The 22,578-nt window shown below is 38.9% G+C and overlaps 1 protein-coding gene across 7 annotated transcripts in view; it reads left to right on the top strand.

The window, feature by feature from the left end:
• The window catches only part of DAB1 (DAB adaptor protein 1), a 240,243-nt gene that overhangs the window by 170,041 nt on the left and 47,624 nt on the right, over positions 1-22,578 (top strand). For all 7 annotated transcript variants that reach the window (XM_069861885.1, XM_069861889.1, XM_069861886.1 and 4 more), the window contains 2 exons: positions 6,402-6,541; positions 8,832-8,930. In XM_069861885.1, coding sequence (XP_069717986.1) covers positions 6,402-6,541; positions 8,832-8,930 — 239 coding nt within the window. The remainder of the gene's footprint in view (positions 1-6,401; positions 6,542-8,831; positions 8,931-22,578) is intronic.

The following is a 22,578-nucleotide window of genomic DNA, read 5'->3' as shown; positions in this document are numbered from 1 at the left end:
AGATATTTATTCCCTGTAAAAATGTAACATGTTTTTTAAGATTATAATCCACCTCCATAAATAGATTGCATTTCACTGCATCGGTATTTTTTTTTTCAGTTGCTAGGAACTAGCATTTATCAATGAAATAAAGTGTGAAATCCAAAGTACATCTTCATTTAAAAGGTAGCAGTGATTGATGTTGCAAGCAGATCTTGCTGCGAGTGTACTCTGGTCACTTGAGATGAATTGCACATCTCGAAATTAAACCTTTAAGTAACACCGTTGTTGAAAACAGTTAAAAATGGCCAATTGCAAGAAAATCATTTGAGAAACATTGTTAGAAGAAAAGAAAGCTAGTGATAACAACAGAAGTTAAATTATATGCACACATACTGCTAGATATAATGTGTTTTCTTTTCTAAAATGTTATGTTAAAAAAGGAAAAATATTTTGTTTGTGTCAGATCTCTAGATGCAGCACTGTTGGTTTGGGCAGCCATGCTCCCAAAGACATGGACAAATACACAACCTAGCAATTCAGTTTTCTACCTCTAGCAGAAAAGTTAAAAAAAAATAGATTAACAGATTGCAGGATGATCTGGGAATTTCTGGAATTTTTTTAGTTTTATAACTCCAGAAGAGCACGCTGTACTGAACTTTGTCTGGAGAAAGAACTGGGTTCTTCAGAGATGCTGCGTTCTTGGTCTCAAGATCCATCCCCTTGTGTGATGGATAGTTGGGAGACCTCTGCATCAGACTTGTGGTTCTGTGAAGCCATTGATAAAAATGTGCCATCAAGGAGAATAATCTGTGTGAGCTTTTCGTGATTCCTTCATGAACTGCTGTTTAGTTGCTGCTGTATTGAAAGGTACATATAATTATGTATCAGTATTTTCTCTTTTACACCTGCTTATGTACTGCTTTTTACCCCTAGGGAAATCTGTAGTTGATTAAAATTACCATGAATTTTCGTTAGATAATTGATGCCAAATGAAGCTGTGCGCTGTGTGTGTATGCATATGTGCAAATACATAAAATTATGGATGCTTATATATATATGGACATGGCAGCGTATATATGCACAGCTAGCAGCAAGTATCTTTCACTTAGCAATTAATTCAGTAGTCTTCTGTGTGCAGCACCTTAGAGGGCATTATGTATCCGTGTTTTGTATTTTCCACTGGGTTGGTGCTATAAAAATGCTAATTGTCCCCATGAAGATGTAGGCTGTTTATAAGTGTGTATGTGATTGTTTTTCAGCCCTGTGAGATCTAAGGAGGTGTTATTTCAGGTTTATAATTTGAATGTGTGATGGATACAACTTTGACAGTTTATTAGTTAGAAAAGAACAGAAAACAACACAGTGATGTGTCATTCTTCAGCGAATTGATTGCCAGGAGCATGTTATTGACTTTGCTGATAATATCATTATATATTTTACAGTCGTAAAATCAAGAAATTCAGGTTATGCCCTGAGGGCTTTGCACATTTAAATAAAGGATATAGCCATTTCCAGGGCTATTGGTTTAGATTAGCAGGTGCTGTGACGAATGTGTAGTTTGTTATAAGAGCATACAGAAAAAGCAATAGTGTGCTTATTGCAGTGATGCTTTCGTTTATTTTCTTTTTATGAAATACGCTCACTTACGGATCCTCTGGGAGAATAAACAATATTTGCTCTAAATGTTAGCATATTAATACAGTGTTACCACAGCACTCTGTTAGGCTAAGAGCCGAAATTAAGTGTAATTCTTGATTTGTACCAGGAGAGAGGATGACTTCTCAAAATATTCGCCAAAACACACAGTGCCTGGAAATAAAGTCATAGAATAATTTAGGCTGGAAGGGACCTTTGAAACCTTGAGTGAGTTTCAGCTTGCAAAGTTACAAGCATTATATGTTGTCAGATAACCTAATGCAAACACAACTGTCCCTCTTGATGTCAAAGAAAGGTTCCAGTGGCAGCTGGTACGCTGCTGTGGTGGGAACACCTTGAGAGCAGCTGCCCGAGCACCTCCAGTGGCAGCTGCTGATGGGCACAGCCTGGGGAACACCTGCCTCTGGCACTCCACTTGGGCCACTCTGACCTGCATCTCCCACAACAGCTTATATTCCTCTTCGACTGTTTAAACAGTCATGTATTGAGACCGAATGCACTGGAGTTGCTTGGATTGAGTGCTTGGGGTTTGGGTTCAGATCTGTGTCTAGCGTGCTTGAGGGAATCTTAGTTTAATTAAGTTATATTGCCTTCAGTAGAGATTGACTGTGATAAAAACCTTGTTTATTACTTCAACATTAATGTTAGTGAGATGGATGAAATAACATTGCTGATCATGATGATGAGGCTCTCCTTGAGGTGCAAGCTCAGAAGCATGTTGCATCACCCAGCTCTGGGGATTTATTATTCTCTTAAAAAAACTATGGAGGCCCAAGTGCAGTGTCACAGCTCAGCAGCAAAGTTCATGTTTTCCCTCTTATGCAGGAGCAGTGGCTCCAGCTGAAACACATATGGCTTAAAGGCGAACGGTGACATCTATGGAAATAGGTAAAATAATTACTCTTACATTTACATATTAAGGGCCTCTGAGGATTTTAAATCTATATGCTGCAAACAAAACATTTCTTTGTCTGTGTCAACAGTGCACAGTACAAATGATAACCTGTCTACCTTGAATTTGTGTGATGATGTTAGTGATTTTATTAGCTTTTACATTTTATTTTTTTCAGTTTGAGGCATAAGAATCAAGTTGTTTTAGTTTTGTTGATAATCTAGTTCCATTTTGGATTGTAAAGATCTCATGTCAAGTTGTGAACAAATGCTTGGGATATTTCTTTGCTTATAAAAGCGTTTTAGAGAAAACTGTTAGAAAATACCCATTAGTCTTGAAGTTAAAAGAAGTTTTATAGAAAAATTTAATTTAGGATCATTTTACAGTGACCTAATAGTGCTGGTCCTCTGATGAGGAACCCTGGACAGATCCTTACCTGCACAGGGTACAGTGGACAAATAAGATGGGCATCAGCTGCTCACCTGGTATGGCTTTGGCAGCTGTGCTGTTCTCTGTAATCAAGAAGTCTTAAAGTGTGATCTCAGGAAATGGATGTTCTGGAAAGAAGCAGTTATCACTAAACTCATGCTTCTAATTTTGCTATAGAATATCATCAAGTAATGATTTGAGACCTCAAGCTTGAGTTTTCCATAAAATCTTCTTAGTTATTTTGTGAACGTCCCCTTTCCTGCCCTTGAGATGTTATTGGTGGTTTGAGGAAGGCAAGCTGAGAGTGAAAGCCCCAAGACACAGCTTTTCATTATTCAAATAAAACTGAGCTCTAGCTGAGCAGTAAGTGCAGCCCCACATCCAGGATAATCCTCCTTCCCGCAAGCTGGGACCGAGCAAGTGCAGTGGCAGGGGGTGACTGGAGAGCTGAGTGTGACAGCAGGTCTCCACTGACAAAGGCAGGAGCTGCGGAGGAGAAAAAATTGACTCTGCTTGTTACATGGAAAGAAAGAGGCAGCACTTTCCTGGGCAGGTTTCTGGCACAAGCTCAGCTCTGGTTTAGCGGATATTACCCCTCACCCTTCTCTGAAGCATAAGAAGAGTTACAGCCTCGTAATTCAGGCATCTCTTGTTTATTTTCTTATCTCTTATTTATTTTCGAACACAGAAAGAACCTTGTTCAAAAACTGTCACTAAAAAAGAAAGCCTTTTTTTTTTTTTGTTTTAATGATGAGGTGTTTATGAGTGTCTGGACTATCTGCCTTTTAAGTGTCCAGCGTGCAAATGAAGTATTGCCTTGCATAAATCTCACGTCTCATGAGTGCTGTAAAATCAACCATACTGACAGTCTTTGTCACATGGCAATTTTCTAAGCAGGTAGAAAGTTTTATTCAGGTTACAGCACCAAAATTTGGAAATACAATATAAACATAGACTGGGGAGATCTGGATGTACACTGAGAAAGGGTGACTATTGCAGATTGCTGATGTGTAATACAGGGCAGTGTGTGTCTGTGTATGTGCTTGCATTCTTTATGCTTTTTCATGGGACATATGGTCTGGGGTTTCACGGATGAATTTGTAGTCTCTAGTAATTTGCAGTTTCTGCACAGTTTAAAATATTTACATCATTTTCAGGTTGATGATTTTTCCTAGTCATTTATCCCAAAAGCACTTTATCCTACTTAATCTGGGTCATAATTGACATGGGACTTGTGTGTAAGCAAACACAGCTATAAGTTGTGTTTGAATGGGCTATTAATGTCAGGGATTTAGCTACATGCAGCAAAATAGATCATGGGTTAAAATAAGTATAAAACTCTAAGGGATGAATGCAAGTTTACTATCATCACTTGGACCCAGGAAACACTCTTGAATGCTTACATATTCATGCTATTAGCTAACAGCTGCTGTCAGCTGTAATGAAGACATAAGGTTGAAAATTGTTGGCAGAAAGCTGTTGGAATTGGATTTTATTTACTGCAAACCAACAGGATATCTTTGTGAGAATAAAAAACATAGGGAAAAGTACATTGTTATTGTTGTACTTTGTTGTGTTTCCAGATGTTCTCCCTCCTGCCCTACTCAGGAGCTGGAACTGGAAAATATTTTTCCAGTGTTTCTAGCTGAAGGTGCCAACATCTGCCCTGGCATTTCTCTGGGGAATGGGATTAACACTACTTTGAGATTTATCATTTGAGTCTCACTAGACCTTTATTTTTTTTTTTTTTTGTTAAACAAAATGTAGGAGCCTGAGCAGAACAGAATTAAGGGAAACATTTGGGTGGCTGCTAAACTATCACTGCAATACTAATTAGCTGCCTTATTTCTAAAGCTCTAATATTTTTGTCCTCAAACATACTCAAAGATCACAATAAGTTTAAAGTAATTATCTTTTTATCATACATTTTATCATACATCATATGCTCTCTAGCTTTTCCTATAATGGTATTGTGAAACTTTCAGTTCCGTAGTTTTGAACCTAGTTTATTTGTCCGTGTGATGAGTATGTAACCCTAGCAATGTTGACCCAAGTTTTGACTGCTGAAAAAGATGCATTTAATAGAAATGCAAACCAGAATACCTTTTCCCTAAAAGCTTTGTACTTATGCTTATCAAAAACTAGCTGCCCAGAATCAGGTTTTATTAATTTTTTATGCTAGAATCTGACCTTTCAAATAAACTTTGGAGAAAACGCAGGCCAAAATTCTCAAATACACGTGTCCAATACTAGATCCTTATGTGTGGTTCGTTTATAGCAGGTTCTAGCTCTTTGTTCACTTTTTTGTACAGTAACTAGAAGGATGGGGCAAGATCTGTGGCTACAGCTCCTAGGCAGTAGTAGTGTATATTTTATCAACACCAGTCCATGTTAAGGCAAGTTTTCTGGTGGAATCTGTTGAGTCCAAGAAACTTCAGATTCTTTAAAGTCTCACATATTTGCTTGCTTCTCTGTACCTTGGATGTTGCTTGTTTTGTTAGTTGTTTGGTTGCAATTATTTACAGTTCTCTGATATTTTTTGAGATCCTAGCAAGAAATTCTACAGATAACTGAAAAATATATCTTTAATTAATTTTAGGAAGACTGATTCACTAACATATTTCTTCCAGCTAAGACACAATACCAGCTCTTCTGCAGATACTTGAGGAAAAACTCTTCCTGATAAAGCTGTCCCTTGCATGTGTTGCTATAGTGTCATCGTCATCTAGTTCAGGCTAGTCTGAGCATCATAATTTATGTACATTGGCCTTATCGGTACTGTGTTATCTTATTGCTGATTGCCTTTTTATTAAGAAACATCTTGTGACTTCTTTTAAGGTGCTCAGGGCGAGCCTTTGAAAGCTGATGTTGATGGTTATGTTTTCTCTGTATATGTCTATAAGCAGAAATAATAGAACAAGGTGACAGTATTTCTTGTGAGGTTCAGAGCAGCAATATTCTATGGGCAAATAGCATCGTTTGTTTTTTCATCATTCAAACGGTAATAGTGTAAATATTGCTGATCCAGTTAGATAAGTTGATATAGAAGGCAATAGTAGTGTGTTTCTATTAGAGTCTTGTCTGCACAATGAAGAATTCTCAAGTGTATTTGGATTAAAACAACCTGTGCAGATCAGAAGTATTCAGTTCCATGAGGTCTGATTCGGGCTTATCTCTTATTTCTGTAAACCTAATTTGTGTGCAAATTCGTGCAGAAGATTTTGTATGGCAACAATTTCACTGTGAATTCATTTAAGGTAGTAAGGTCAAAAGGTTTTATTGAACTTGTACTTTTCTTCTAGTTTGGTTCAAATGTTTACATGTTTAAGTATTGAAGAGGGAGTTAGATCTAATTTGCCTTTGCCACTTAATTGCAAGTGTTTATTCATTTATTTTCCTTTGCACTCATGCAAATTTCTGTATTTCCCTTATGTCTTTTCAGGTCAGGATCGCAGTGAAGCCACTTTAATAAAGAGGTTTAAAGGTGACGGTGTCCGATACAAAGCAAAGCTGATTGGGATAGATGAAGTTTCTGCTGCACGAGGAGACAAGTTATGCCAAGACTCCATGATGAAGCTCAAGGTGCAGTGAAACTTTTCATGTTTAATATTATGGAGTCAAGGGGAGCCAATTTCAACTTGAACTTTTACTCATTCTCCTTTCATGACACCAAGTCGCACTGGTTAATTATGTATTGAAATCAGTCAATTTTACATGAACTCCTGGCTGGTATTGCTTATCCCAGTTTAATTTTAATACATTATCTCTGAGTTCAGTAGTTATTCATGATTGACACTACTGCAATTTGTCCACAAATTATAAACAACACATCTGCAAATTGAATAATTTTATTATGCAAAAGGGAAGGTAAAGCAGTATGAAGAAAAATGGTGTATCAGAACATTTTATATGATGATGCTAATCAAGTACAGCCCTGTTTTTGTCTGTTATTTCCTCTCGGGACACGCGGGGGTGGGGGATGGTGAGTGACATTTTGTGGCGTAAGTTGCCAGATACAGGAGGAACTGGTGTCCTCACTGGGAGGAGGAGAATATCTTGTACCTGTAGTGGAAGGGTCGGTGGGTTACAAGATCAGGAGGCAGCGCACTAAGAGGAGAGATCACAAGAAGATAAGGAAGTTTTGGGGAAGAAATGGCAGAGCAGATTTTGGATAGACTGAAAACTTAGAGAGTATATAGAGTCCTGAAAGCACCGATTAGTATAGAAGGGTGGGCTTCCTGAAACCTGATAGGCATTGTTCTCTGCCTCAGTGTTTTCTTACAAACCTGAAGCAACACAAACACTCCCTATAGGAAGCATCCTTTATATGGCCCTGGAGTAATTAAGAAGGAAGGATAGATTGTGGTTTTCTTGAGCGCAGTGTTGGCCATTGGCTTCCCATCTACATTATAGGGTTCCAAGCTGGGTCAAGAAGTAAACCCTCTGCAGCAATTTTCCCATTGGTTTTTTTTTTTTTCCTTTCCAGTCCTCTCCTCAGCTCTCTACCAAGAGAGCTGATGGATTTCCGATTACTAATATTTTCAGGAGAAATTACTAAATAGTGTCTTTTACACTACCAATCAGCAGGTTTTCAGTCCTGAGGAGCTGGGAAGAATAAATTAGTCTAGAAGAAACAGCAAAGGGTGATATGCATCTTATGGTTCAACAGTCTAAAAGCAAGATCTGGTAGATAAATTTACAAATCAGTTATGAACATTTTATGACAAGCAAAAACTAATCTGTTCTAAAAGGTGCACTGTTGATTTATCACATCTGCCACAATATTCCTGTCTACTTAATTGAATGCTGGATGTTTCTTATAGTTCCTAGAAGCAATCTAGGAGAGTTATCACTGTTCCGCTGTTCAAGCCTTTCTGTCTTTACTGTTTCCATGTCTCCCAGATATTCAATATGTGTTTGCATAGCGGTGAGATTGATATAAACAGTGTTGTGAGATGACTAAAACTATTGTGGGAAAGGAGCTTTAGAAATTTGTGTTTGTATGTAAGACAGCATAGGATGGTTATGGGCCCTGGAAAGCTAGTGTCTAGCAATGTGAATTTTAAGGCTACGTTTTGGAGTGCCTTTTGACAAATGATTCCATTTTTTCTCTCTAATTTTCATATCTGGGTAATGAGAACCATGACCTCATGAAGGTCTTAAAACTTAAGCTAGTAGTTGTTAGAACATGTCAAAATTGCAGAACACCAGATAAAAGCTAAATGTTTTCACTTATTGATCAGTGCAATTGATTACATTTGATGTTAGTATAGTGCTATTGGTCAGGGCAGGCTCCCGAGACAGTGGAAATAAAGTTCCTCTTAAACTTATGGGGTGGGAGAATAATACATGAGATGTATGTAGGCACGTTCATTTATGAAGTAAAAACCTGATATCAGGAAAACCAACAACCCTCGGAACCATTTGATTCAGCAAAAGTGTAATTTGCTTTTGAAAAGAATATTTTTCTTCCACAAAAAAGTGCTATTTGCTTGTTTCAGATAAGTGTGCCCATGAAGTCGGCTAAAGTTACTGGCATTTGGATTTTTTTTCTTTAAAAACAATACGTAACAGCTTATATCTGGGAAGAATATGCTAGAAACAACCTTCAACTTCTATGAAAACAATTTTCATGGAGGGTTAGCTAGCAGGGGTTGGAAGTAGGAGCACATTTGAAATGCTGTCTGGATTGTGTAAAGAGATGTGTTACCTTGAAAAAAAGGAGGAACCTAGAAGTAGTAGGAGCACTGTTCCTGGAAAGTCCTTACATTTTCCTTCAAAAGTAGTGAATCGTCCACAAGCAAATCTTTGTGCTTGGCTATGGCACCTAGAAGTGTAATGAAGCTGGCTAAACTGTTCTTTGTTTCAACAGGGAATTGTTGCTGCAGCACGTTCAAAAGGAGAACATAAACAAAAAATCTTCTTAACTGTCTCCTTTGGGGGAATAAAAATCTTTGATGAAAAGACAGGGGTAAGTAAAATAACCATGTGATGGAACAAAATTGAGTCTTTTCATAAATGTTTCTATAGAAGTATTTTCTGACTGGACAGTAATTTCTCACCAGTGTAAGCACACATGAGGTATCTGACAAGCTTGGTGAAGGGTTATCATGGAATGGTTTGGGCTGGAAGGGACTTTGAAGATTATTGAGATCCAACCACCCTGCCATGGGCAGGGACACCTTCTACTGGATCAGGTTGCTCAAAGCCTCATCCAGCCTGGCCTTGAACACCTCCAGGGATGGGGTTTCCATGACTCCATATATCAGAGCAAGCCATTAGATGACTGAGGTACAAAGTGTAGCATGAGGATGTGGTTTATTGTAAAGCATTGTACAGGATACTCCTGCAGAACCGCTTACTTCAGTACACAGGTGCTCCTTGCATGCATAAACACTCACAGTTCTGAGTCCGGAATGTGGCAAGAAGGGTTTATTTTCCTCCTGCCAGATAAAAAAAATGCTTCTTGCGTGTATCAGCCCACTGGTTTTATCAGTCCGTGGTATAGACGTGTGTTTTTTCTCATCCAGCCTGGCCCCCACTGCACCAGTCATCTGGATGCTGCTTAAGAGTCCTCAGCAGTGCCAAGTGGCTTTTGCAAGTCTAATGGCAAGGTATTAGGATTAGAGGCTAGGATTGTCTTGAATTGGACCTCTTGTGTCATAGGAAACTGAGGGGGAGAAAACAAGCTGAAACAGGGAGCTGCAAACAACTCAGGAGAGTAAAACTTTATTTCCTCACTGCTGCCTGAACTAGAAAGAGAAATTGAAGGGCACTGGGAGCTTGATAGCTCCTGGGAGTGGCACACCCTTAGCTGGGATTGCCCTGAACATGTCCATGGGGAATCCTAAGAATTTCTGTCAGGTCCATAATTGCGTATGAATGCAGTTGTAGTCAGCACAATGCAATATACTCCTATAAACAGCAGTGATGGTCTTTTGTGAGGTATGTAGTAACTGTAACAATGAAAGCTTTTGTGTTGTCAGTGGTAGAAAAAGTAGGTGTTGTATCAAAATCTAAGTACAAGATATTGGAAAGTTTGAGGTTACTGCTTGAGGCTGCCAAGCAGCAACTCATCCAATAGCATCTCGTTGATGAAGTTGCAGAACATTCCTGTGCCTTACACAGTTTTTGCCGCTGCAGTATCATGTTTGATTTTTTAAATTGCTCTGAAAGAAGAAACCTAAGCAAAATATTATACTACTTAGATATAAAGCAACAACACACAAACTGTTTTAATCATAATTAAGAAGAATTGTACAGCAGTTTAAGCTCTGTGTTGAATTTTAAAAAGCTCTTGATTTAATCTTTTGAAAGATTAACTATTTAACATGATACCAAAAATAAAACCCTACTGATGATAGATGAAATTATCTTTGCCAGTTAATTTATATTATTAGAAAATCAATGTCATTGAGCTCACTGATACATAATACAAGTAGTTAGTAATGAAAAGCTCATTTGGAGTGTGTTGTGTACAGCATATGTAAAGAAGCAGTGTTTAAGAGAACATGGCTGAGGTTACAGCCGGTGCTCAAATGACAGGCAATGTCGGGATTAGGGCTGCCAGTGCAGTTGTTGTTGGGTCCTCTAAGAAATAGGCATTAGGATAGTACTTAGCTATGCAATGACACACCTCTTTTTGGCCACGGAATTCTAGCTTCATTCAGTGTGCAGAACAGAGTGTAATAGACTGAACACTGTGGTAATATTTTGTGTTCTTTTTCATCTGCAAATTCAACAGAGGCCACAGTTACTTTCCTAAGACTAGTCTTTTTTTTGGGAAAATAAGGAAGATGAGAGAGATTTGTACTGTGGCACTTGTCTCAATGTTTTACAAACACAGAATTTATTTTCATAAAATAAAGAAGGAAAAGGGGATGCATTTAGAAACAAAGGTATGGTTTACCCAAATTTCCTTTCATGCAGTCCTGCACACTCTCCTATCTGCCACTAGTGAGGCATGTTCAGGGGCATGAGACCAAGTCTCCTTCATTCCGTAACTTTGACACCACGTATTCTAAATCTGACATACTTATATCATCCTTATAGCTACCCTGTCACTCACTCAGTGAGGCTTAGACTGAAACCTTTAAATCCGCCTTCCAGATGTCTGCCCCTGAGCTGCCAGAGTGATGGACAGGAATATTGAGTTGTCCTCTTGAAAAGAGTCTGTGACAGAAGGATGTGGGGAGCTTTCAACGTCAGTTTTTCCGTGTTTTTTTAGAAAACAGGAGAATCATGCTTTCCTTGCCAAGCTCTTAGAATCATAGAATCATAGAATAACCAGGTTGGAAGAGACCCACCGGATCATCGAGTCTAACCATTCCTATCAAACACTAAACCATGTCCCTTAGCACCTCGTCTACCCATGCCTTAAACACCTCCAGGGAAGGGGAATCAACCACCTCCCTGGGCAGCCTCTGCCAGTGCCCAATGACCCTTTCTGTGAAGATTTTTTTCCTAATGTCTTGAAGCAAGAGTGCATGGGCTCTTCTGCTGGTTCTTCACAGCCACCATACCTTTGGCTTTTTCACCAACTTGGGTCTCAAAGTGTCCTAAAGTTTCTTGTTGAGCCACTCTACTTATAGATCTCTCTCATCCAGCCTGTGTCTTGCTTTGCCAACCTAAAGTTGCCATCCCGTTCCTACTGGTAGTCACATGCAATCTCAGCATCTAATATACACTGGGGAACAACAGCAACAGGTTGTGGACAGACTCATAACAGTGTCTCTGGGCTCTCTGAGTCTGGAGGAGCACTCCCGTGGCAAGGTGCTTTCCACAGCACAAGAGACAAATATTTTGGGGTGATGCACTGCGTCTCATTCATATGGTTTTGGTTCATCCTTGTATAATGCTAAGAGATGTCAGCTGTTGTAGTAATGAATAATACTATCTATGTAGTCTCATGTCAATGTCTGTGTAGTAAAGTCACCCCCAAATAAAGCTGCATTGCTGCTATAATATGGACCCTACTATAAGGCAAAATAAGGATGATGCAATTAGGTGATGCAGGACACTGATAATCCCGTTCTTGATTTAGAAATAAGAAGGAAAATACCACAAGCTGACAAAAACTGGAAAGATACGATTGATGAGGCTGGCTTTTGTAATGGGAAGGATGCAAAAGGGATTGCAAAAAGGTTGTGTTTTGCTCTCACTGATCTTCTCATATCCGTATTAAACTTAAGAGTTCATAAAGTTTGGAGACTGATGCTCACATTCAGGCAACAGGTCAAAAAAATATGCCCTTAATAGGGAACAGCCTGGATAATCTTTCCTTTCCTTTTTTCTCCTTTAACAGCCCTCCCTGTCTCCCACAGTGCTTTCTCCCTTAGTTGTGTTTCCATGATACTGGAATACCCAAAAGGATATTTTGGGCCACAGTGCTCATTTATTGCTTATTTGGAAAGGTTATTTACCTCTCTAGAGTGTCCTTTGTTAATTTTGATCATTGGCTGTTGCTATCTTGTCTGCCACAACAGCAGTCTGATGTGATAGAAATTTTCTGGAAAAATGTAGGCTTCTGTATGTTTAGTATCTTGTAGGCTACTATTGGATTTTAATTTATCACAATAAAAAATCAATTTGTAGCTCAAAACCAGCAATTTTTTTTTAAATTGGCAGTGTCATAGCTGACTTCATACAGATGATTTAAGGGAATCGCTCCATAATTCATTACAGGTGAAGGGTTTTATTTGGGTTGCTACTGAAAATGATAAGTAAGGTTTTTCTCCCTGTACTTTATAGCTCTCTTTAATATGTTCCAGACTTAAAAGTCTTCAAAGAATATTGATTTTAATAAGGCTATTATTTCAACCATCAGGAATTCTGCCCTTTGAGTAAATTTATCCATGAAGGAGATTAGGTTGAAGGTGGAATATCATTTGGGAAGAATTTCTCTCACCAAGAAAAATACGAGAAGGATTTGCTGTGGGTTTGAACTGTAGATGCAGTACAATTTAGTTCATCTTTAGCACTGAGGTAGAAGTAATAACACTCCTCTCTGATAGTTCATCATTCTATTCTATGAATTAATCTAAATAGATCCCTTCATACCACTTTTCAAATTCTTTTCTGTGTGTTCAGAACATCCTGCAAGACTGCAGAGCATCCTGCGCGTACTGTTGCATAGACTCACTTGTCTGCTGGAGCAGCCTGCTTGTGTAGGCAGAACACCACAAATTGTTCTGCTAATAAAGTCCCAACTGTCAACTGCAGCTGTATAATCCAAGATTGTATTTAATTTGACTAGCAGGGTCTGCCAAAAGTTGTTTGGTTTTGGAGTTATTTTGCTGTTATATGGTGGCCCTCCATCTCCCTTGCCTTCTCCAGAATATGTTTGCCAAATATATACCTTACCTGAAAGAAAGACTTGTAAAATTATTATTCCTAGCAACATAAAAAAATCTAGCACAATTACTACTAACTTCAGATTTTTTTCTACCCAATGCCACTTGAAGGATTTCTTCGCTGCATATTATATGAAAATAATTTTTTACTATTTGTTCTGTCATACTCCCTCTGCATCCTGGTGACATCTCAAAACATCATATTACAAGCACTTTACAAAACATGCTAAAATGTATCTTCATCAGTAGACTTTCATGAGATTACTTCTGTATTTTCAAAATCATGGTCAATAGAAAGCAAAAATGCAAATAGCTGCATTAGCCTATTTAATGTTCTCCCTCTCGTAGTGGAACTTGGTGGTAAATGTGTTCCTTGGAAAGCAACAAAACCCATAATTCTTAATAAAGCAGTATATGGAAAATTTTTAAAGGACCGTCATCGTTCATTATCTATTTATGAGCGTTCTTTTGTTAATCACACACATCGGGCTATCTCCCTGTGATAGCTTAGTAATGCTTCATTAGACGTGCATGACTAATAGGATCTCCATAAAAGGCTGTAATTGTCTCATTGTTTATTTATGTAACAATAAATCTTTGTTTACTGTAGCTTACTTTCAAAAAATGTATTTAAAAAAAATAAGTTGTATAAAATACTTGGGAAAACATTTTCTTCTACATTCCTGTAATGAGGTATACTTTTAATTTCATGTTTTGAAAAATCCTTTTGACTTTAACAGAAAACCCGGACACTGGAAAGAGAAATAAGATGAAAGCAAAAAACCCTTACTGTTTAGATTTAAGTAAAGAATTATTTCTTTTAAAGTAAATTTTTTTTTCAGCTCAGGTATATGCAGATTTCCACAATATGCTGCAGTACATATCTACGCGAGTTATTGTTATAGATTAAGTATTTTTCTAAACTCTACAATTGTCCAAAAAGCATGATAGACCTGTATCAGTATCTCATTTATTTGTGAGGCATACCCTAAACAGATGGGCTGTGACCCAGTTTATGAAGTTGACAGTCATTTCACCAGTTTTTCTTATATTGTCAGATGCAGCACTCCAAGAGGGAGTTTCATTTGCATTGTCTATTATTCACTTCGGAGGGATTGGCCAGTCTTTCAGAAATGTTGACCCCTATCTTTTTCGAAATGCAGGGCTTGGGTACAGCCTGTGGGATTGTAAAATTTCTGGGAATACTGTAAGTGTCTGATAGGGTTATGGTAATGCAGAGAAACATTGCAAAGTTTTACTCATGTTTTATGAATTTAATCTGTAGCCATTTTCTTTAGGCTGCAGGTATGAAATCCAGTAAATAAATATGTATGCAGCTTGTTGACTGCCTAGTCTCATTCATGTTATCCATCTCTATCCTTCCTTATTTTTGGAGGATAACGTGACTTGTCATGCAGAGCAGGGTTTACCTGCCTGAGAAGGTGTTACTCAGTGAATAATACCTCCTCAATCCTTGGAAGGGGGCCCAGACCTTTCCTGTAACGTTCTGTACAAAAAAGAAATAATTTGTCTTTTCATGCTGACTGCAGAACTAGTGATTGTGCTTTTGCTTTAACTTCTGGTGATGTCCAAATAGTACCTGTAGTGGGTGGTTATAATCCTGCTGCCCTCAGACTATTCTCTTCTAGTGAGATAATGTTATTGCTCTGATATGATCCTACTACTGTTTTATATGCCTACATCTTGCCTATCTTTCTGACCTTTTAAGATCTCCTGACCTTATAATGCACTCTTTTTTTTTTTTCCAAAGTTGTTGCTAAGGCTTTTATAAAGCATTTTCCAGCTTGTTCTGTGACTTCATCAGGTTTTTGCTGATAACCCCTGGAATTGCTGCTATTCTCCATTTGAAGAGAATGATAGTGTCAATTATGCTGATAGATTGCTAACAGGACAGCTAAAGTTGGCTGAAAGAAAATTTTATCAAGATTAAAATTCTCACTATTGGCAAAAGATACTTCATTTAAAATGTACCAAAGGTGCTTCTTGACTTTACTGGAAATCTGTTGGTTCTGGCATCTTTGACCAGAAATTTAGGTACGATTATGGATCCGTAGTTATTCTTTGAAGCACATGTGCTGGAGCAGATGAAATGTCAAACTGTCAAGTCTCTATCACTGAGCGTCTCTGAATATTTAAAAATAGAAATAAAAGAGGAATCTGCTCTTTACTCACTCTGCAGCGAGCATGAGAGATGGTGTGATTAGTTCACTGAATTTTTGCGTTTGCCAGAACATGGTCTTGGCTAGGAGATGTTAATGGTCTCTGCCTGGGGCTTCTTCCAGAGGTGGGTTTTGATCCCTTCATTTCCCTGAGACTGATCTCCCCAGAGTTGCTGATGGCCTCTTCATGTTGATCTGAGGTATAGTACTTTGCTAGCATCGTTAATTTATCACCTGTTTTCGAATAAAGTCCTTCTTCATGGCCTCTCTGACTCTCATCTCTGGATTTTACCTCTGTGTTTCTAATTTATCTCTCCTACAGATTTCATCAGGGATTTCCTGAGTGCTCTCTCCTTTATATCTTTTTCTTTTCCTGCTATACTTTTAATCAGAGTTACTTAATTTGCAAATAGAAATTTGATTATTGTGTTAAACCAAATGATGCCAGGCCCTTTCTCCTTCTGTTCACATCTTGACCTGGCTCAGCAGCCCTCTCCTTACCCATTTAGCCAACCATTCAAGCTGAACGTGTCTAAACAGGCCTTTTAATCCTGACTCCCAAAGGTCTTTCTCTGACCTCCTTTCTGGAGCGCTGAGGAAAATATCAGCATCATCTATCGTTCAGCCCTGTAAATTTAGCAGCTTTTTTGACTGAACCTTGTTTTCGATTGTCACATCCAGGATGGCTCCAGCCAGATCTTTCAAAATATTCTTCTCTGAAATACAGCATTTATTGTCATGCTTACAGTTAAAATCCAGTCCTACCTCTCTTAATCTTGCATCTCAATTGTTATCTTTTGCTTTGTCCTTGACAAATGTGACGTTTATTTTTGAAACCCATCGTGACTGCCAAGATTGCTGTCTCAGCTTATTCTTTTGATCGTGTCACACTTCCCTTTGCATTTCTACACTGAATCTGCCTTCTCTATTTTGTCAACTTATAGCCTAACTATTTTCTTCCCAGGTTCTTCATGGCTGTCTTTACTCTTCATCCTCTTTTAAAGAATCATTCCACGTTACCAACTTTAATCATTCATTTATTCAGTTTTCGAATAAACAACTCCAAGCTTTTTCCCTGTCCTGCCCATCATACTGTGGGGGAATTCATGCAGTACCCTCCTATATTTGCTTCATATCCTTTTTTAAAATGCTCCCATGCTAGAGACTTATTCAACTCAGTGGTGCTGAGACTTTTGGTACCCTGTGATCACATCCTGTGCTGCCTCTTGCAGTCGCCTTGTTGCCATTTGCCCGAGATGAGGACAGCTGATATAGTGGCTCGTAGATCCAGCCCATGATGTTGTTCCTCTGTCTGTCTGTCTTTTGACCTTGTCTCAGAGATGTTCCAAGGGCCATGTAGCCCTTAGCTTTCAGAGATTGACATTGAAGTATAAAATCTCTGGGATTACCTTTTAATTCATTTTTTTAATGAGAATTCTCTGTATATAGGAGCTTTTTACAGGGAAATTTGGGTCTTGGGCCCTGTGGAGGGCTTCTGTGGACTACAGTGGTAAAAATACTATGTCATAATAATAAAGAGCATGCTGAAAAACAGTGAAGTCAAATTCTGCGTGTATGTTGGAAAATGGTGATATCTGTGGCCTTTCTGATGCGTTACAGGATTTGAATGCATTGTCCGCAGCTTCTGCCTGTGAAAGAACCTTCTGGCCTACTGGGAGTCTTGCCCTGTTGCTTGGCAATTTCCCATCTTTCTGCTTGTAAATATGAATATTAAGACATGACATTTACTCTTCTGTATGCAATAAATATATCTAATTAGAATATGGAGAGTAGAGGAGTTTAAAACCCCACATATTACTCTAAAAAGGTATTTATAGTCTTCTGATACTTAAAGAGAAACAATAACACATTTCATAAATAACATTTGACAATTAGCAAAATGCAAATGCCAGAAGAACCTACTTCCATAATTGTATCCCTTACTGAGTATTGTAATTCATTTCTTATTGGCCTTCCAAACTGTGCCCTAGACAATTTGGTTGGTTCGGAGTGCTCCACTGGGATTTTTAATAGCCACAAGCTCATAGAGAAACATTTAATAGCTGCCCAGTTTGGTATGAAGAAAGTAAAAGCTTTATGTTTTATGACGTTTTATGAGTTTGTCACAGGGTGGAGGGAAAGAACCTAAAAGGCAAAACTTGGGTGTGATTTTGCTCATTGTGAAGTTTGAGGGTTTTGGGGTCTAGAGCTTTGGTTTGAACTGTATGTCTTTCCTCCTAATGCTTGGCATACAGGGGAAGGCTGAAATTTCTCTCCTTCCTTTCATCTGAAAATGCTCTGATCTAGAGCTGAGTTCAGCCTTCTGGTAGTGAGTATCTGCAGGAACTGCCTCATGATATTTTTGACACTAATTGGCATGAAGATAAACTAGAGCTATTCCAGACTTTTTATTCAAATGGCAGTAATTTGTGGGAATTTGTTGTAGTTGTATTTTTCAGTGTGAAAAGGGTAAAAATTTGATTGCTTTCAAAAAGGCAGAAAATTAGATTTTTATGACTCTAGCAATGGTCCTCCTGTTGCTTAATCCAAGCACCCCAGGATGGATTTAAGAAGGGGAGGTACTGCTACTGCATTCTGTTATGGTATGGGAAAACTCACTATATGCATATTCCCAATTGCCATTTGGCCTCCGCTGCCTTTTGGGGGTCAGTATTTGTCTATAGAGCTACTGTAGTAATAATTACTATGTAAGCACTTCTGATTTTGTCTAGTTTTAATGTTTCGTATACTTAAACAGAACTTGAGGTGAATTTTCCTAAAATGTTCAAAGTTAGCTTTTGGTTATAAAAATGTTTATTGTTAATGGATCGCTTTATATAATGGAGCTGCACTGCATCCCTCTGGTGAGGTATTGTTCCACGACAGAAAACCTGAAGCATAGACTTATATTGGGGGTTTTTTTGCACATAATCTCTACCCTTTTATGATTGAGATAAATAAATGAGGGTGTGAAAGCCACATTGTAGTCCAGCTGACTCCAGCAGAGTCATATTATTTTTCTCCAGCTGCAATTTTGCCATATAGAAGTGCACCCAAAATGCAGACTTCCTTGGGGCAGGGGAGTTGCTTGCACGTACTGGTATTTTTAAGCCAGGTTAGTGCATTACACACTAGGAAAAAAAAAATCAAGCCCATTTTCGGCACATGCGGAATTATAATGGTTGGATTTCAAATTGCTCAGGAAAGGATTTAGCAAGAGAAATGCTGACATAATAATAGCACAGACGGCTGAGATGCACTGAAACCTCCCTCGAGAGCGGTGGGGGACCTTCAGCAGGTGCCATAACAGAAAGTTACGTCCCACTTTGAAATCTGCTGTTCCTTCCTCTTGGAGGTGGTTTGGGAAGCATTATGCCCCAGGTGTGCTGGTGATTTTCCTTCCTATTCAGCACATTTTATCTAGTAGGCTGCTCTGCAATTTTCTGTGTGTCCTGGTAATAGCAATACTACTCACAATGCTTCTGAATTTCTGTGCTAACTCATAGGCTGGTTAACCTCTCTTGTTGATGGGGTCAGGTGCAAGGGAGACAGATGACCTTCACTGTCAATGTCATGGGAGAGGGAAACTACAGGAAGGTTTGCTTTTAAAGTTACCTGGAGTTTGTGAGATTATAGGAATAGGTCTCTGTTGGCAATAAAATCAGTGGATGGTGTTCTGCCCTCAGGAACATATTTGTGATTGCAGGGAAGTCAGCAAAAGTTTTTGTTCAATCTGATAGACCAGGAGGACAAGTAAATACTTTTATTTTCTGCTTAGTTTATGTAAGAAGTGGTCCCATGAAAGAAGAGGAGGAGGAAAGATGTTGGATCCTAATGGATGCTGATATTTGTGAACAGTTACTAAACACAAACACCTGCTTTTACACCTGTCTTTCATTTCAATAAGTAATAAATTTCAGATACTAATAGATCTTTGTTTAATATATAAATTGCTGCTCATAGATGTTGTCTTCCTAAATAAGATCATTGTACTCATAACCTTTCTGGTGCGTGCACTGTATGTTCAGCGTGCAGATGACCATGTGTTACAGAGCCTAAGGGCTGCAACAACATCTCCCTTTGTGCTACCCAGCATGTCATGGTAACTGTGGAATATATAGCAGTGCCTAACATGTTCCTAAATTGTAACACTGCTCAAGAAAACGCATCATTTAATAGATTCTAGCTTACTGTTAATACTCTCTAATCCTTTGTGGTTCCCATCCTAAGTCTACGTTGTACTCCCAGTGAAGCAAGAAGCAGCGTTCCTGGAGACTTTAAAGGGATTGTTGTAGAATAGACGAGGCAGAGCACTAATTAATTTGAGTGCCTTGACATTTAAAGCAAACGAGAAGTCTCGGTATCTGAAAATATCTCGTGTAGCTCCCAGCCCCTGCTCAGCGTAGCTCTGAGGTGTGTTTTTTTTTCTTTTTAGGTAGTCAAAATATGGATCTGAATTCAATTTTTTTAATTGTGTTCTTGCTTTCAAAAAGGCTGAATTGGTTTATAGAAGGTTTTATAGCCTTATGGGATCTTTAATTAGCCAAATGTGCTCCTGTGGATGATACGGGAATTTGGAAGTGTTTTAAGGTGTAAAGCACGTGAGAGTGTATCCTATACATTCATAAGGCTTAGTGCTGAGACTGAAGTAATGAGGAAGATCAATTTTGATTAGGAGAAGTAGAAGACATGCTGTGCACAGAAGTTGTAAAGGGTGGGGAAGAACTAAAGGAATAAGTAATAGAAAATAAGCCACCACACATGCATCAAAACTATGAAAAGCTCTGAGGCACTCAGTAAAGTAAAACGCGAGGACAGCACTACCTGGCAGCTTTTCTGAAAGGCAGAGCCTGTGTGACACCCACTGCTGGGGCAGAGAAGCAAGGCAGGGAGAAAAGCCAGTGTAATTGAACTGTGTTCTGCTGGGCTGCATCTGGGCCCCTCACCACAAGAAGGATGTTGAGGCTCTGGAGTGAGTCCAGAGAACAGCAACAAAGCTGGTGAAGGGGCTGGAGAACAGGCCTTATGAGGAACAGCTGAGAGAGCTGGGGGTGTTTAGCCTGGAGAAGAGGAGGCTGAGGGGTGACCTCATTGCTCTCTACAACTACCTGAAAGGAGGTTGTGGAGAGGAGGGAGCTGGCCTCTTCTCCCAAGTGACAGGGGACAGGACGAGAGGGAATGGCCTCAAGTTCCGCCAGGGGAGATTTAGGCTGGACATTAGGAAAAAATTTTTCACAGAAAGGGTCATTGGGCACTGGCAGAGGCTGCGCAGGGAGGTGGTTGAGTCACCTTCCCTGGAGGGGTTTAAGGCATGGGTGGCCGAGGTGCTAAGGGACATGGTTTAATATTTGATAGGAATGGTTGGACTCGATGATCCAACCTGGTTATTCTATGATTCTTAGATCTGCAAACAGACTGTTTAATCAAAGTTTGCTTTTGGAGATTTCAATTAGCAGAAGACTAAACTCAAACATTTGGCCTGCTTTACATGAGCATGAGCATGGAAGAAGCACCTCTGGGCATTTAACTGCACAATTGGGAGCTTTAGGGTTCCCTTTGAAGAGTGCCGGGGCAGAACTTACAAATGCTCTGCATTGCCTGAGTTGAAATGCAGAACTGTTACCACATAATGTGCCAATCACCTACTGAGTGTGATTGTAGAATTCCTACCTCAGCATAATGTAGGGGAGGAAAATAAACCAAATGGAGACAATGATTACCTGCAAGTTCTTTGTTCTTTTTAGAGTCTCTTTGAGGTTTGCCTTTTACATTCTATTTTATTCTTGTCTTACAGCTCAAGAACTGCGCACACTTGCGTTGCTATAGATGCTTTATATCCTAGGTTAAGTGTCTGTTGTGGGACCTGAGCAAATGAAGGAGTGGCTTATGTATGGGCTTATCTGGAGTTTGTTTGTACATGCCGCTGTAACTCTAAATAAAATAAAATGGCATGAAGTGCCAGTGTGGTATTTATGATCAGGGTAGGTAGTTAATGATACTGTTTCTGAATTGTAAAACTCATTGCTGTGGAGTCATCTTTTGCTAACCTGTGGGTACACAGAGTCCATCAAAAGCCTTCAGACACCTTCAACAGAGGTATCATAGTGCTCTGTGATTGTACGCCTCCAGTTATGGAATAGCCTCAGATCTTATAGTATTGATAGAGCTTGTTCCTTAGTCTTTTCAAAAAGTCTGCCATAGCGTCACAAGCCAGGTCTGCATTGGCAAGAATATCCAGGAGCTCAGGCATTTCTGCTGGGAACCAGTGGGGTCTCTCATGATAATGAATTTTGGCAGAAGTAGTAGCGCTAGAGAGGAGTGATTCCAGGATGAAAAGCTTAAGTGTTTGTAGTATGGAAAGGTAAAATCAAGTTTTTATCATAGACAAACTGATGTTTGTGGTAGGAGACATTTCAGGATATCTCCTCTAGCTGGTACTGTATATTTATATGTTGGCCACTAGAAAATTAAGCCATTAGAGATGAAGAGTTAGGCTGAGTGCCACTTGAGACCAATCTCTCATTGTGGAACACAGCATTTCTTGTTTGTATGCTTTATTTTATTTTTGATTAGGAAATCACTTCTGTATTTAGAAGATATAAAACACTGATGTGTGAACTTCTCAACTCTTTTGCTTTGATTTTCAGTTGGCTTATGATCAAGACATTGGTTATACAAAATTTGTGAATTCATAGAGTCCTTATCTATTCTTATTCTTTTCTGTATATGTGCTTTCTGCCCCTTTTAAAGTCTTATTAAGTTGGTATGAGTATGTGTGAGACAGATAGATAAACATAAAACAAAATACCTTTTGTCATTTTTCCTCTTTTCCAGAGAATTTTGTACCATTACAGAAGCAGGTTTATGGTTAAAGAAAGTTACTGTTCGATGACAATCCAGTGCAACTTGAATTTTAGTATTACCGGTGTGAGCGGAGTTTTTGTGATCTCTGCAAGGTCTGCTTTATAGGATTTGCATGACAAATAAAGAGAATCAGAGTCTGGTTATCACTGATGAGCTTTCCAAATCACAGATTACAAGAAGATGGTGGGTCATAATGCTTGCTGAATCTGAAGCAGTTAAGATC

Source organism: Phaenicophaeus curvirostris, chromosome 8 (genome assembly GCF_032191515.1).
Source record: "Phaenicophaeus curvirostris isolate KB17595 chromosome 8, BPBGC_Pcur_1.0, whole genome shotgun sequence".
In the NCBI taxonomy this organism is placed as follows: domain Eukaryota; kingdom Metazoa; phylum Chordata; class Aves; order Cuculiformes; family Cuculidae; genus Phaenicophaeus; species Phaenicophaeus curvirostris.
Note: the sequence above shows the minus strand (reverse complement) of the source record. Positions and strands in the feature narration are given on the sequence as shown.